We start from the raw sequence: 18,200 nt of genomic DNA, 5'->3' as shown, positions 1-18,200 counted from the left end.
CTACACGTATACAATTTCATAAGCGCTTATTACATCCTACACGGTCGCCCAGTACTTTTTGTAAGGAAGCCAACTGACTTTCCTACATCCTACATAATGTCGGGTCAGCGAGCCAATGTCCTTGAATTTATTTTTGCGTCCACACCACACAATTGAGCGAAAAACTATCCTGTCTGGACAGCTACTGGCGGTCATTTATTTATTATTGATCACACACATAGTTCCGCTAGGTACAGCCAGGGTTCAGCATCAGCTCTATCTTGGGTACTAATCTCCTAAGTGCTTATCAAGACGAGTGAGATGACCAAAACAGCGTGTGCCTATGTTGCACCAAACCTGAGTTCCAATAGGCACAGCCAGGGTTCAGCATCAGCTTTTCTTGGGTACTACTCTCCTGAGTGCTCATCGAGACGAGTCGGATGACCAAAACAGCGTGTGCCTATGTTGCAAAAAACCTGAGTTCCACTAGGTACTGCCAGGGTTCAGCATCAGCTCTATCTTGGGTATTGCTCTGCCAAGTGCTTATCAAAACGTGTCGAGTGACTAAAACAGCGTGTGCTTGTGTGTCACCAAACCTGAGTTTCACTAGATACAGCCAGGGTTCAGCATCAGCTCTATCTTGGGTACTACTTTCCTAAGTATTCATCAAGACGAGTTGCATGACCAAAACAGCATGTGCCTATGTTGTATAAAACCCGAGCTCCACTAGGTACTGCCAGGGTTCGGCATCAGCTCTATCTTAGGTACTACACTCTCCTAAGTGCTCATCAAGATGAGTCGGATGACCAAAACATAATGTGCCTTTGTTGCACCAAACCTGAGTTCCACTAGGTACAGTCGAGGACATCAATATGTATACATTTTTTCACCTTATTTCAATGGGTTAAGGTGAAGAAATGTATACATATTTATGTCCTCGACTGTACCTACTACCAGTGCCAGGACTGCCAGGGTTCTGAGTCATTTTGTTGAATTTCACGCCGAGGTTGCAATTGGTGTGCAGTCGGCGTGCAGTTCCCATACAAGTTGCAGTCGGGTTGTAGTCCGTCTGTATCGGCCATAATTAAGTCACTGAAGTTTGTATTAATATGCTTATCTTTATTTATAATTTTAGCAGTTCCAAGCAATAGTAACACTAAAACTGTTTCTTGAACTGAAAATACCCGATTTAAGTTTGCTAACACAACATGACTGATCAGTTCATCAGCGTCACAAAACATACCAGTAAATTGACCTCCGCAGTGAATATACAGCAAGATTGATTGTTCTAGTAGGTATTCACAAAAACTTAATTGCTAAATTGGGAATCAAACCAAGCGAAGCGAGGTGGGTCTGAATCCAAAATTTTAACTCACTTTTGTATTCATCGTTGTCAATGGCGATGGCGTAAGCGCCATCGACATTATTGAAATTGAAAACACCACATAGGTATCGCTGTCTGAGTACCCACAACACAAGCCTTCTTGAGCTTACTGTGGGGCTTAGTCAATTTGTATAAGAATGTCCAATATTTATTTATTTATTTACTACTAACGCCATCTGTTCGAGAAATAATTAACATTAGCACGAATGTTAATTCATCATTTTGCCAACAGATGGCGCTAGTAGTAATACGAAGTGTTATTACTTAATTTAATTTTTTAGGTTTATAAGATTATATTTTTATGTTTGATAGCACATCTAGACATTAATTTAAATTACTATGGTAAATTTCAAACCTCACAGTGCGATAATTTTTCCGTAAAGTGTACCACAAGAATGCATAGTTTGTCGAATAGTGATAGGGCGAGCGAATGATGTCGAAATTACGCCAAAAATAAATCATTTAGGTAACAGATTATTACTTCTACTTGTATTTTTATTTACACGCGCAACATGTTTCGCAGAATCTAGGTGTCCATTTTCAACAACTAGTTAGAATCACTCAATACCGTTTGAATTCGAATACATAAATTTGCAAACGCTGTTTTAAACAAGTGAAACGAAAGCTTTTTCAAACTACCCCCAAAAATATTATTTAGGTTACATTCTCTCCTCTGCATTTCTAACAAGTACTTCTTATCTTTATTTGGAAAATAATTCCAGGATCGCAGATACTTTTGAAACGCTGTTTCATCAGCTATTATTGATGTCGACTAAACGCATTAAAAGATTAAAACCTTTTCGTTTGAGATCAAAATTCTTATTTGATTTCCTAGAAAGCTTTCAAAACTGAATTATTTAAGCTTGTAAAATTCAGATTACGTTTATAAGTATATTGGTTCGATCGAGCCGATGAGTTCGTTAAAGTTTAGGAATATCCAAGAAAGTCGCCGAGGCTTTATTGTGAATCGACTGGAACTCATTACTCGTCTGTATAGTCGCTAAGGCGAGCACATTGTGCGCTTCTCTTTTGAGAAACTTGCTTATTAAAAAGAAATTCTCGGATCTTCACCCGTTTCTATTGGAATTCTTATGTATATCTGCATTGCTGATATTAAGGTTGCGAACTAAACAAAACATTTGTACCATTTGGAGTTGAAACTCCGTCCATGGGGTCCCAGCGCGCAAAAGCTTTTTGCAGAAATCGCGAAGCGTCTGGTTGACCGAATTATTTTAGTATTTGTATTGTAGTACCTCTGTATATTTAATTATGTAAATAATTGGTATATTATAATACCAGTATGGATATGACAGCAGTAATTGTCTACGTGACGTTGTTATCAGAGCGTGATAATGATAATGACAGTATTTGTCTGTCTGTCAATCGTATGGTGTTCATAGATTTAGATTTTAGATCTAGATATTTATTCTCATAATATTAAATGACATTATAAATTATGCTAGACTAATCTACATGAATTTATATTATGATCGTCATTCATATTTACATAATTTAATAGATACAAATAAAAAAAATTACAATAATTAATCTTATGTCAACAATTTATCCATTCGTGTCAAAACAAAATAAGGGAATAACTAAGTACGAATATCTCTTAATGATCGTCATGTTTTAAATAAAAACTAGGTACACATTACATTATACATAAATCAATAACTGAGAACATGTCAATACGATTCAATTTACAATTTAAAATGTCAAGGTCATATACTCATTAACAGAATAAAGTGGATTATCCAATAAAAGGACTCTCAGTTGACGTTCAAATGTTTCGTCAGATGTTTCCGATGTGTCAGATGTACACGTGAAATAAGTTACGTCAGATAAGTAACTTATTTCACTTGTACTTATTTTATCACGTCGATAAAGCCATCCATTATTATGGGTCAGCCTGCAGGTCAGAGTATAATAATAATCATTTATTGCAACCATGGTATTACAAGATGTTCCTTTTTTTCAGTAAGAGTTCTGTTAATCAATTAGGTATACTACTTGATTATGTAAGCATTCTTCTTCTTTGTTGGTCGCTCATTACTGAGGACCATGGTCACTTTGTTTTGGAATTCCTGTAATTTGTCTCCATCGGTCTCAATCTCTCGTATGTAGGCATTAGGCATCTTCCAAAGAATTGTAGGCGAGTTCCGATTGCCCCCCACATCCCTTTCCCCAGCTTTAAAAATGCATGGAGCTCGTGCTCGGACTATTTAATTGAGTGGATAATTTATCTGACAGCTTAGCTCGCTCGCACCGTCGGTTTTTTACTTAAATTTGCCAATAGCCAACAAATATGAAAACTTTAAACAAGTTACTGTCCAACTGTCAGAAAAATTAAGCGTATCTCCTCTGGCTGCTGTTTTTATTCGATTTGTTACGGGCGTGCTTTGTTTATTTTAGTTTCATAATATTTCTTTGCAAAATAGCATTTGGTCTAATGGCGATAGAACACCGTATGTATTATGTATCATACCTGCTACGAGCAACTTAATACAAAATCAGCAGTCATATGCACATTGCTTATTTTTAGAGAACAAAATAGTTGAAGTATTATACTATAGCTGTCTCTCGGTTCAATAAAATAGTAAAGTAAAAGCTAGCAAAGAATTCCACGGCTATTATGCGACTACATTTATATTCTGTTATATTATAATCAGGCTACGGTCTACGGCGTAGCGCTACGAAAGTTTCAAGCTACACACCATCACGGTTAGTTTATATTACTGCGATGGCGAAGGAGCGACATTCGAACTTAAATCAATAATTGATATGCTACTATTCGCAGGAGTCTATAAATACGAGTAATATGTTCGGGCAAGTAATGTCAAAAAGAGATAAATTTTACATTAGTTTGTGAAGCCGAAGTGGCTCCAATAATAATATCTATACAATCGTGTTTGTCACCATTGTTGTAGTAGGCGCCACACTACGTCAGTTTAGCCAGGTTTTAGAATAAGAATAAGAATAAAGAATAATTTCATTTATTTAGAGCTAGAATATATTTAGTATGTTACTTCAAACTTTGATTGACACTAGGTATAAATGGACAAAAGTCAGAGAACTCTCAGAGAGAGTTAAATAAATACTCGGCGTTATTTTGTATGTACGTGTAGGTCATATATAGCTGTTTGCAAAAATATGGAAAAGCTTACCTATGACGCCATCAGCAACAGTAATAAGAAAGTGTCTTTGTGTTTAGACATCCAGTCAATTCAATTCAATATCTTCATTATTATTCAGTCTACATTATTTCTGTGACTTTGCTGCACAAAACAATTCGGCTGTAGATTTCCGATCATAAAGCTGAATTTGTCAAATTGCCGCAATACATCGACAACATCATCGAGACATAACGAAATTGGATATATGGCGAACCCACTCACAACGTGCTCCGGTTTACCTAGCATCTTATCTTTCAAGATCCATTTATCTTTTCCTTGGTTTTCCTTCCTTATCCACAACTAAAGGCACTTCAAACAAACAGGAGATTAATAGCTATATTCAGTTTCCCTGTACACGTGGAAAAGTACCATCGCCCACAATTTTAACTGTCCATAGGTAGACCTTATGCCTTTGGTAATAAGGTCCAGCGATGAATAGTTAAGAGCGTTGCTGGTTGTACTGCGTATTTTCGACGTCGGTTGATAATACGTTTGTGCCATATCCATTTTCGGCAAAATCGTTTTTTAACGATACCTAAAATAACAAAAAATATGCTATAATTGAAAAATGTTGTGCCATATCCGCATTTTGCTATAGGATAATTACACTCGGGTCTCTATTGGTTCCCATAATTTTTTTGTTCCGATTTATTTAATCCATAACGTTTTCCATCATAATTTTTATTAGTCATATTGTCAATAGTCATAAATTTTAACAATATAAATTGCAGTTCCGATTTTTGCAGGTCACTATTATTGTTAGTCATAAAATTTGTTACTCATAATATTCAAAGTCCAGAAGGTATACCATTACATAATATTGAATGCAATAAACTTGGTTACAATAATCGTTATAAGGTCTTTTATTGCAGGTTATAATGATAAGTAGGGGCTCTATTGCATTCTCTAAATTTTAAGTTCCGATTTTTTTTAGACCATAACGTTTTCCATCACAATTTTTATTAGTCATATTGTCAATAGTTATAAAATTAAACAAAACAAATTGCATGCTTGTCTACGTACCTGGGGATTTTTTTTAATTTGGCTTACTGATTTCCCCTCCATTTCTTATTTTTCATGTAGTTTATTAAGCCATTTCATCCCGCCAACGAGTCGACGGAGCCCCGCTTCGCGGGGCTCCTATTTCCGCTCTGAGGGACACAAGGTAACTAACGAACCTACCTGAGGAATCCGATGTTTTATTGTTTGGTTTACTGATTTCCCGCCATTTCTTATTTTTCATGTAGCTTATTAAGTCATTTCGTCCCGCCAATGAGTCGACGGAGCCCCGCTTCGCGGGGCTCCTATTTCTGCTCTGAGGGACACAAGGTAACTAACGAACCTACCTGAGGAAACAGATTTCATTTTTCTTTATATGAAGGATGTCATTAAAAATGGCCCTTTGTTTGACATAATTATTGAAAGTCATAATGTTTAATATTATATCCTCTAATATCCTAAATATTAGAATATTAGAGGATATCATTTTATGACTATCGAAATTCGAAACAGTAAGTTTATGGGAAACAAAGAGATGGCATTAAAACGATACGATTAACGACCATTAGTCCGATAAAATATATGCCTTAAAATATTTCTGAATAATTATTGATATACCTTTGAATGTTATACTCAACAATTTTATAACTTTTGTGATTATAGCGTTTACTATTATAGATGTTTAACATTAGAACTATGAAACGTTATACTTAACAAAAATTATGACTATTGATGTTTATGTCCATAAATTATATGGATATCAATTTCTGACTATCGAAATTCGAAACAATAAGTTTATGGGAAACAAAGGGATCCCAATTACACTCTTTTAAGAGAAAATTATCGCAAAAGTGTGACATATCCAAAAAGTTTGTGTCATATCATACATTTAACATTTAGCGTTGTTTAACATTTAACACAACGTTTAACATTTACTCATCAAAAACTGATATGGCAATATTATAAATTCTTTTATTTTATGATTACCACTATATTTGCAATATTTGTATGATACTATAAATAGTAAACATATGTGCCTAAATGATAAATAAATTCTATATTTCCTAAACTTAAAACTTTTCGAAAAAAAATTTTTTTTGCTTCTTTTCGCTCTCCAGCAAACCAATATAAGTGGCGTATGGCACAAACGTATTCTCAATTTCTCACCCGACGAAACAGCGCTTCTTATTCGAATTGTTATACAGTGGTGCGAACGGAAAGTGATGGCAAATGATGCTCCTTTGCGCAAATTAGATCAGTTTGTAAATATCGACGGGCACTCCAGTCGATTGTCTGACTCACAACACAATACTAATAAATAAATGTAAAAATATTTTCCATAATGTCAATATCCAGAGAGGAAAATGGGGACTACGTTTATATGGAAAAACGGCCGTTCTCTTCCCCTCCCTCCTCCTCCTAAACTCCTCTCCTCCGCCTCCTCCTCTTCAACACCTCCTCCTCTTAAACTCTGCGACTTACTGCTTCAGGAGCCCTCAACGAGTACCTACATATATAACAGTAGTGAGTATAGTGACATATTTTAATTTCGGACGGAGTTTAGAACTAATTTCGTTGTGTACTTTTAGATGTAGTGACGCTACAAATTGATATCCGACCACGTCAAAAATGCAAATAATAAAGATAGTAGGTAATAGGTTTTATTTTTATCACTACGACTTACTACATAATAGGTTTTCATCCATCAATGTACTACTTGGTCGGATTGCAAAGCCCCATTTAGGCGGTTTAAATCAAGAACTTGCATGCATATATAGTTCTGCCACTAATCTTTGGCGATTGGTGAAGAAGTTGCTTGGTGATTTTCTAGTTGGTAAGTAGCTGAATTATAGGACTAAAACTAGTTTACGTATTACATTTTTACGTATACTTAACATAATACACATCAACTTCATATGAACCCTGACCATATTAACTTATCATTGTGTTTAGTTAAACGGTCAGTTAAACCGCCTTAGGGTAACATTCCATTTCTGACCGCAGCTGCACTACTAGTAGGTACGAACGCGTCGGTGGTATTATCAATTTCCATAGTAAAATGAATGGTAGTGCTGCTGTCGTTGGAAATGGACTATCACCTTTAGGTAACTTAGTTGAACCTACATAGATATATTTAGTTCTAAACCTTTACTTTATCAAGAGCAACACAGCGGTGTGTAGTGTAAGATCGAAAGGCCTCCTATTCAATTCCTTCTCATACAAAATGTATGAGTGTCGGCTGAGATGAATTGCGCGTTTATGTTTTAGGCTGATTTATCTAGATCTTCGTGGATAGAGCATTCCAGGGTCAATATTACAGGCTTTTCGAACGACTTATTTCTTTGGACACATTTTCGATTAAGAGGCTGTAAAATTTGGTGATACTTCTGGTCATTTGGTAGTAGTCAGGCAACTGTACCGAAAACTCAAAATCTCAAAACACTTCGTCAAAAATTGTGTCCCATAAAATAAGGGCGCTGATACACCCTCCAAAATTCTTGCAATTTCTTACGGTCTTCGTAATAGGGTGCCAAATATCGCAGGTACCGACTGCAAATTGATCTGTACAATCTCAAATCGACTCAGACCCAACCTATACTCTGTATCTTTAGGTATTTACATAACAGTAAACAAAATCTACCCTCAAATGGCTCCTTAAGCCAGTTGTGGGTAGATGAAAACATTACATGATCAAATAATGTAGGTTAAAGTCAGGTCGTTCAGTAACTGATCCAGGCGGTTTTCTATTTGGTTGGTTAACCAATAAACTACTCGAAAATGTACAAATTGTTTGTTTACTTTTTTTTGAATACCTAAAGATAGACATAGGCAAAGCTTGCACTATGGATACATATTTTATATGTATAGAAAACATCCATAACAAATGTTATAAAAAACATCCATAGGCTAGGAGGCCGTTAATTTTGGAGTCATAACCGGCATTACATAAGTTTTTCAATGGACCGAACGCTCACGTTTCCCCTTAAGATGACCTCTGATAAGTTTGCATTCCCGATCTGACCGACCTTTTGACTCTGCAGTGACCTTATTTATGTATTAATTGGGGAGTCCGATGTCGCTACTTCGTCCACTGAGGAATACTTATATAGTATTCCTGTATAAACCTATTGGTTGGATATATTAGTTTTATTCATTACCATTGAAGTACCACTGAATTAACATTTTAAAATAGCTTTATACCAATTAGTACAGACCCCCCTGACAAAAAAGTTCCTATGGAGGGGGGTCAGTTATGTCTGCACATCTTCATCTGCTATGGTCATAGATGACGGCTGTCAGGCGTACTGACCTACAATGAAAATATATGAAAGCCTCTGATAGGTATGACATTTTTTATTATACAACTGTATAGCCAATTAAGAACGCTGATTGAAAACTCGTCTGTGGCCCCCATGAATAAACACGACCGATAAATTACTTTCATAAATTTCGAAGAAAAAACTTCTGTTGGGAGCGCTATTGAGCTAAAAGTAATTATATCGATAAAGGAAAGTTACACAATCTACAAAGAGACGTGGGCGGAAAGTTGTAATAAGCACCAAGTTTCTGCTATATCTAGAAATGATGGATTGCTGTTACAAAGAACGAGTATTCTCGGGAAAAATAGTGCGGACGTCAACGATCAGCTGCAAAATAACATTCAGGAGAGGTTATAATTTATAAACGACTATTATGCACCTAATGCTCATAGGGATAAGGTTCACAATAAGAGCGAGGTAAGGTTTTACGAGCGTCAAGTAATGACCCCAGCAATACAAGCGCAGACTTCATAAAATTCATAAGTAAGCCTCCCCTGCATATCACACAAAAGCGTCATATCTGTGCAATGAAAAGCGTCAGAACTTGCTGAAAAGCTCACCTGATCTCGGCTCGTAGGGCATCTTGCAGCTTCAACTTGTCACACACACACCCGCATTGCACGCACAACACTCACAGCACTTAGATCACTGATTGAGGTTAGTTGTCAGTTGTTTTGCACCATCACGGTTTCGTTTCGGGGAAACGGGACGGCGCGGCGAAACGTGCGACCGCGACGTGGGTCACTTACGTCTGCCGTCGGAGGCGGCGCGCGCCGCCAGCGCTCCCGGTCGCCATGGTTACGGTCCCGGGCTATCTGCTCTCGGTCTCTCTCGAACGAAAACAAAAATAGCAAATTAATTGCGTAATCGTGTGTAGATTTTTTTTTAGTGGTGTGTTGGCTTCGTGATCAGGTACGATAGGCTTGATTTCAAACGCATCTGTGTGTAGCATGAAAGGTTTTTTTTTTAGTTAGTTACCTAATTGGAATTACGTAACGAGATTGTTTGCATGTGTCACAACTGACTCGCAGCACGAAGTAGGTTAAACGGTGGATTCAGGAAATCGGGCCAAGCGGGCTTCAGGGACCACTGAGTGTGTGGGAAAATTTAGTATTCATTTGTTTGTTGTCAAGCCTAGCAGAATTACTAATAGCTGTCATAGTTATATAAATCAAGCAAGTGTCAAGCCGAAGGAATTGCCACAGTAACGGCAACAATAACCTTTAATGTTATACAACAGAGGATATTGATATAGTTATATTGAGGTAGTTAACATACATGTGGCTATAAGGGGGAGGCCTATGTTCAGCAGTGGACGTCTTATGGCTGAGATGATGATGTGGCTATTGTTCCTACATCCACATCTAAATAGTTGTCGGTAGTCGCACCGTAGATGTAGACGGTAGTAGTTGACGAGTACGAAACCCTTCTATTATGTTTCTACTCCAGCACTTCAATCTGTCAATTAATTAACTGATTAGTGATATCCATCATATCCAAATGAACTTCATTTGAGTGGTAGCGCTGATGAAGTCTACGAGCCCCGATGCAAATTATTTCGTCTAGTTCCACGCAACAATTTTGTTTATTCTAATAAATTTTACACATGAACATAAAATGACCCAGTAATGGGACCCATAATAGTAATGTTTAATGTAGTCGTATAATAAAATTGCATGAGAACTTTATTGCAGAAAAAACGTACTTTTCAAAAACGTTGTCCAAATCGTATTGTCCTCTCCTACAGCACTGCTGCATGCATGGGCTCGAAACAAAATTGTCAGTACATTGGCAGAGCCCTGTTGCTTTCCCTAGTAATAGCCCTTTTCACATATGGGGCTATTCATAAATTACGTCATTTCAAATTAGGGGGGGGGGTCTGGACATGACGGTAGCATGAAGTAGGAGGAAATGGGGTCATTTGAAGCATGATTTTTGGATGATTATAGGGGGGGGGGGGGGGGGTCAAAAATCGTCAAAAATCGATGACGTAATTTATGGACAGCCCCTATGTTGCAATCCTACCAGTCAATAAAAAAATAAAAAATCGTTATTTTTTTTTCTTTCAGTACAAAAGGTATTTCTTGTATTTGGATTTAGTTATTGCAGAGTATTACCATATAAAATTAAATTACATTAGTATAAGCATTAAATATTAGTAATTTTAAAACTAAAACATTATTTTTGAACAAACGCGAGAACCTCAAAAAATGGTCTCACTAGACGAAAACATGTGCATCGGGGCACGTATTTGCCTATATAGGATCACAAGACATTGCTTAGCAGGGATCTTAGAAACAAATATAGTGCCTACAGGTAAGAGTTCAGTCATAAAACTCAATACAATTTCGGTGAAAATTTTAATGTCCACCGATATCCTCCTAAGACCCCGGGTACAAATGTGTGTACATATTCACAATCTATTTTGAACTTTTATTGTGTAACTAAGCGTTCTAAATTCAAAAACATAACAACTGTCATGGGTCTCAGGGGGATATTGCGGTGAGTGGTAGCTGTGTGATGAGTGGAGTTGCAACGGCTAATTGCACAACAGAATTTCCTATTCGCTTTGGTTTCAATCGGCAACGTGGGACGAATCGGATTTGGTCTAGTTTTTATTCTCATCGGCAATGGAACGAAGATTTAACACGTTTGGTACGTTTGTTTATTCTCTTGGGCATGGGTTGTGAGAAGATGATTCAATACCAAAAAGTTTCTGAAGTATCCAGAAAGTGAAGCAATGATACCAAATTTTAAGAATCAAGAATCATATTCTGTATTTGACTTCAGACAACACATTTCAATATCTGTCAATCACTATTATTTCTTCATTAGATTTCAATATATTGAAAAAACCGGACAAGTGCGAGTCGGATTAGCGCACCGAGGGTTCCGTACTTTTTAGTAGGTATTTGTTGTTAAATCGGGCTGCTTGGAGGAGTTTTGGAGAGGCGTATGCTCAACAGTGGGCGCATACTCGCTGAGGAAGAAGAAGAAGAGATTTGTTTTTATAGCGACAACAGAAATACATCATCTGTGAAAATTTCAACTGAAATTTTCACAGATGATGTATTTGAAAGTTGTATGTCACGAAACACGGTTCGTGACATATAGCCTGGTGACAGACGGACGGACGGACGGACAGCGGAGTCTTAGTAACAGGGTCCCGTTTTACCCTTTGGGTACGGAACCCTAAAAACGGGTAATGTATTTTAAGTTAAGGGGCGCAGCGCAGATCACCAAGGAGGATTTACGCCGCGCAGCGCACACCGGCGAGGTAAAATCCCCCGATATACCGCGAGCGCCCGCCAGCACGAGCGCTGGCGGCCGGCGCACCAGGGAGCACTTTGGCGCAGGCCGGGGGATGCCGCGGCATGCCGGCGCCTACCGCCGCGGTATCCTCTAGCGTGCTCTTCGATGCCGCGGAGTAACAATCCTCCGTGATGCTCCGAGGTCGGTCTCAAAGCATTTAAATTTATACCTGAAGGTAATTGAAATAGGGAAGAAAATACATTGATAATTTTAAAGTGATCTGCGCTGCGCTCCGCCGGTTTGCGCAGGCCTTTACTGTTTACTCCTCCTGGGGGATTATTCAAATACCTATATCCGTTTCATGTGACTTGGTCCCTCTAAATCGCGAAACAATGTGTGCGGCCGTGACGCACGATATCGATATAAAATTAACAGAAAAAATTTCGACCTGCGATTTTTATCGCTTGTTACCATGCCTGTCACGTTCTAACAAGTACGTAAGTGCGAAAGTGACGGGCATAGTGACTGTAGTCTAATCAAAGGTCTCACTTTGTCGCTTACAATTACGGACGAGTTTTGCTTGTATCTTTATACGAATAAACTGTCAAAGCATCCTTATGGCAAGCGACAAAGTGGGACTTTTTGCTTGGAAATGACACATATAAAGAGTTTACTCTCTAAATAATGCGTCCTATGAGGAAATTAAAACACTGGCACAAGAAAGAAATGAGTGGCGATTATTCCACCGACAACAGCAAAGCTCTTAAGTTATGATGATGATATAGAGGTGAACGCATATTATTGCAGGATTTAGAAATCTTGCCATCCACTTTAGATCGATTATCTGTCGCCTGAAACTATTCTGAATGGTCTGGTTATCTTTTGTTGTCGCTTGTGGATTCTTGAAGGCAATGTTTGGCATTGTAGGTAACGTTAAGCAAGTTTGCGATAACAGAAAACACTGCTACAGACAGGGCTTGCAAACGTAGCCACCTAAAGGTGTTAGTTGAACAGGCAGTCCCGCACAATCGATTGAGATTGGGACGCTTTCGACGTTCATCCCGACGTGAATGCAATATTTACTGAGGCGTAATGTCACAATCACAAGCCAAGCGAGAGTGCCATCACCCTCGAGCGTTTTACCGTGTAATTCGAAGTAGATAGAAAAAAATAACAACTACTATAGATCTACCGTTTGACTAAGGTACCTAGGTGAAAAGTTATTATGGTCAGATACGGACTAGTTGAAGGCTTGACTGCTGATTTGATATAGGATTGAATAGGATCCTACTTCCGATATCGGATCGGACAATGTGAAAATGCTCTAAGACCTTATAACAATAGTGTTCAAATTTGAAATAAGTAATGAGTTTTCGGAAAGCTCTATTTTTCCCCATATTATTAATCTATCTAATGACATCTTTTTCGTAATTGACATTGTATATTTATTTCCCAATACTTATTTGACTTTGTGATGAATATATTTTGCTATTGACATTTTATGATGATTTTTATCTGTATTGACATTTGTATATAATAAATAGTTGACGATCATTATATAAATTCGTATAGATTAGCTTAGAATAATTTATAATGTAATTTCATACTATGAAATAAATAAATCTAAATGTATCCACTTTATAGATCTCACATTCACGTCAAGATTCGAATTTTTCAGATTTTCTTTTTATCGTTTGTGGAACGAAGTATTTCTATTAAGGCTTCCACTTTTATTGCGAATGTTACTCTAAGCAAGAGACTGACTAGTCTCTCCTGGGACTTTTCTGAGAAATGAAAATTCAATACCAATCCACTAAGGGCCCCTGGGGGCGTCAGAAATGTAAATTGTTATACTTATTTCATTTCAATCTCATTGTGGCGCGCTCTTACTCATATAATAGCGTACCTAAAGCGTCATTCTATAGAACTTGCTAACTATGTCAACAAAAGTCACTAGTAAATTCATCATTCAGAGACATTTTCAATATGGCGGTTTGTTTACATAGTTAGCAAGTTCCATAGAATGACACTTTACGTGGGCGAGTGCTTAACATTTTACAAGTTACAAGAAAGAAAAATTTAGCTTTCCGTTTGTCGTTTAAAGTTTGTCCAAATATTCCTCAAAAACCCCTTCATGTAATTAATGGGTTTGTATTTGTTGATTTGTAAAAATAAATCTCCCTCGTATATTCTCAAACCTCAGCAAGGGGATAACCGGCCGAGGCTGAAAATAATAATTATTTAACATTGTATAAAAATTAATTACTCATAACAAGAACCTTCATAATTACGACATAAAATTGGGATAAAACGTTAATTAATGACTTGTTATGCCCCACATTCAACACCCTGCATTAAAATTATACTGAAATCAGAGACAAGTGATTAATTAAGACTCCTTACAAAGTCGCGTTCAATGGTGTTGTTTTTTATGTCAGATAATAAATAAATAAATGTTAAGGGACAATCTTACACAAATCGACGTAGTCCCACAGTAAGACCAACAAGGAGGGCGGATTAGCAGCTTCAGCTTTATATTCAGGGGAGGGGGTGAAAATTAAGTTTCAATACCTATTTCATAGTAGCTGAGGCCAAGACTTTTATTGGGGTAGTGGGCAGACGATTGAGAGAGAGTGGTCATGACTCTCGCTCCGGGTCTTTCCTTATGCAAAGGTTGTCCATCGCCGTTCAACATGGCAACGTGACGAGCGTAATGGGCTTCTTTGCATCTGGAGGGGCGTGAGGGAAATTTTGTGAATATTTTTTGTGTTTGTTAGTTTTTAGGGTAAGATTTTTGAAATACTATTCACATTATACTAGTAAATCACGATTCATGGAACCCACATATGAGGGAGCGAGAGGAAACACCCAGAACAATATCATATTTGATTAAATCTCAATGCCGTTGTATAAACCCGCCGTTGTTTAATATAAATTAAATCACCACATATACTATCCACCACTAACTATCGAAGCTTTTGCCTTGACTCTGAAAAACACTTTTCTAGCGAATTCGCTCGACGCTGCACTAAAATCGCTTAAAAATGTTTCCAGCTCCATCATATTCATAATTCATTTGTCATCAAATCAATCTGACGCCACCAGCTTCAGCGTCGCTCGAGTCGAACAAATTCAATTATCTCAAGGCACTTTTTCATCGAAGAGGCAATACGCTGAGATAATACGGGTATATTTTATTTATTTAGAAATTTAATTCAGGCAACAAGGCCCATATTACAAATACCTAACAGACTAACATACATAATATATGTAGTTTATAACTTAAAACTAAACATTATTTAGTCGACAAAACGGCGTGGCTCCGTTGCATCGGCTGCTCTTGTGTCGGATTCGGCAGTTTGCCCCGGAACCTCCGAAACACGACACCTTTCGGCCAGAAGTCGGCGCACTCGATGGTCCCCTGCAGCGGTCGCGGCGGGTGTGTAATGATCAATATAAAAATAATTAATATATTTTCTGTAGATATAACAACATTTAATATAATTTCAGAAAATATAATAACTCATTTTGTATAATATACATTTGGTATATTATTAAAATGTTTAATATCATTTTATATAATTATCTTTTGATATAACACTCATTTATTATAACGATCATGTGATATAATGCTCATTTATTATACAAGTATTATTATATACGCATTATTCGGTATAATATAGGTATTTTTATGACGACATATGTAAATGTTTAACGCCTGATACTTTTTTTTACAGCAAACACGTACATACTAACAAGTATCGTGACTATCGTGAGGCTTCCAATTTGAATCTAAAAAAAACATCCAATGTTTAATCTATACATATATCTATACATATAATAAAGCTGAAGACGGTCGAAAGTCTGTACATGGAAGATATTTGAAAAAAACTTGGCTGGGGATACTTAGAATCGATAACAGAACACGTTCCAAAGTTTTTAGAATTTTTGTCTGTTTGTCTGTTTATCTGTTTATCTGTTTGTCTGTTTATTTGAACGCGCATCACGTGAAAACGGCTGAACGGATTTTGATGAAAACTATACTAATCTGTCGAGAAAATCCCCGGCCAGGTTATAGGCTATAAAAATTCAACCCCTAAAAGGGGGGGTAGCCATAAAACTCGATTGACTTAAGTTTGCCCCTGAATCTTATGGCGCTACTTAGGAAGGAGGGGCAAACTTTTTTCAAATATGTGCTACCACTATTGAGTACCCTGGTAAACTAACAGATGGAGCTGAATTTAATACGTTGTGACATGAATAAGCCACCGAGGAAAGCTTTTGCCAAATTAACTCTAAGTTTAGAAGACACTGATATCAACAAAAATAATTGAATAATAATTAATTAATATAATTGTTGATTTAATAAATTAATATATATATCGAAAAATGTTCGCGCTCGCTTCGCTCGCGTTTTCAATAACTTTCAAAGATATGGCGACTGCAGCAGCATTACTCTGTTGCAACGTTGCAGCTGCAGCACTGTCAATTTTCGTGATAAAATGATGTGACTGACTTCCATACTAAAAGTAAAAATGTACAACTGTCTAAATGTCTATCAAATTGGGTTTTTATATCGAAAAATTTTCGCGCTAGCTTCGCTCGCGTTTTTAATTACTTTCTAAGATATGGCGACTGCAGCAGCATTACTCTGTTGCAACGTTACTGCTGTAGCACTGTCAATTTTCGTGATAAAAAGGATGTGACTGATTTCCATACTAAAAGTAAAAATGTACAACTGTCTGTCAAATTGCGTTTTATATCGAAAAATTTTCGCGCTCGCTTCGCTCGCATTTTCAATAACTTTCTAAGATATGGCGACTGCACCAACATTACTCTGTTGCAACGTTATTGCTGTAGTACTGTCAAGTTTATCTATCTATTTATATATCTATTTATCTATCTATCTAATTTTCGTAATAAAATGATGTGACTGATTTCCATACTAAAAGTAAAAATGTACAACTGTCTATCAAATTGAGTTTTTATATCGAAAAATTTTCGCGCTCGCTTCGCTCGCGTTTTCAATAACTTTCTAAGATATGGCGACTACAGCAGCATTACTCTGTTGCAACGTTACTGCTACAGCACTGTCAATTTTCGTGATAAAATGATGTGACTGATTTCCATACTAAAAGTAAAAATGTACAACTGTCTGTCAAATTGCGTTTTATATCGAAAAATTTTCGCGCTCGCTTCGCTCGCATTTTCAATAACTTTCTAAGATATGGCGACTGCACCAACATTACTCTGTTGCAACGTTATTGCTGTAGTACTGTCAATTTTATCTATCTATCTAATTTTCGTAATAAAATGATGTAACTGATTTCCATACTAAAAGTAAAAATGTACAACTGTCTATCAAATTGCGTTTTTATATCGAAAAATTTTCGCGCTCGCTTCGCTCGCGTTTTCAATAACTTTCTAAGATATGGCGACTACAGCAGCATTACTCTGTTGCAACGTTACTGCTGCAGCACTGTCAATTTTCGTGATAAAATGATGTGACTGATTTCCATACTAAAAGTAAAAATGTACAACTCTGTCTATCAAATTGCGTTTTTATATCGAAAAATTTTCGCGCACGCTTCGCTTCGCTCGCGTTTTCAATCACTTTCTAAGCTATAGCGACTGCAGCAGTATTACTCTGTTGCAACGTTACTGCTGCAGCACTGTCAATTTTCGTGATAAAATGATGTGACTGATTTCCATACTAAAAGTAAAAATGTACAACTGTCTATAAAATTGCGTTTTTATATCGAAAAATTTTCGCGCTCTATCGCTCGCGTTTTCAATGACATTCTAAGATGTGATAAAGGTGACATTCGGGTGGCGACTGCAGCAGCATTAGGTACTCTGTTGCAACGTTACTGCTGCGGCACTGTCAATTGTCGTGATAAAATGATGTGATTAATTTCCATTCTCAGCTGTAATGCGGCAATAAACGTCACTCAATTTACCAAAAAAATTCAATGTAATCTTGATGACCCTAGGGAGAGGGGGCACCATGGTCTAGAAATGCTTAGGGCATCAAAATATCTTAATTCGGCACTGGTCGTTTGCGGAGTCAAGTGATTTGGGACTCGCATT

General features: G+C 37.1%; 1 protein-coding gene across 3 annotated transcripts in view; it reads right to left on the bottom strand.

Annotated features, from left to right (window-relative positions):
* Positions 1-9,769, bottom strand: part of LOC134797519 (serine-rich adhesin for platelets) — a 401,987-nt gene extending 392,218 nt beyond the window's left edge. For 2 of the 3 annotated variants that reach the window (XM_063769765.1, XM_063769766.1), the window contains exon 1: positions 9,419-9,769. In XM_063769765.1, the coding sequence (XP_063625835.1) occupies positions 9,419-9,440 (22 nt within the window). In that variant the 5' untranslated portion in view covers positions 9,441-9,769. The remainder of the gene's footprint in view (positions 1-9,418) is intronic. The other variant, XM_063769768.1, reaches the window with a different exon arrangement.
* Between the last annotated feature and the right edge of the window lie 8,431 nt (positions 9,770-18,200).

Source organism: Cydia splendana, chromosome 15, assembly GCF_910591565.1.
Source record: "Cydia splendana chromosome 15, ilCydSple1.2, whole genome shotgun sequence".
Lineage (NCBI taxonomy): Eukaryota > Metazoa > Arthropoda > Insecta > Lepidoptera > Tortricidae > Cydia > Cydia splendana.
This window is presented reverse-complemented; position numbering and strand designations above follow the sequence as displayed.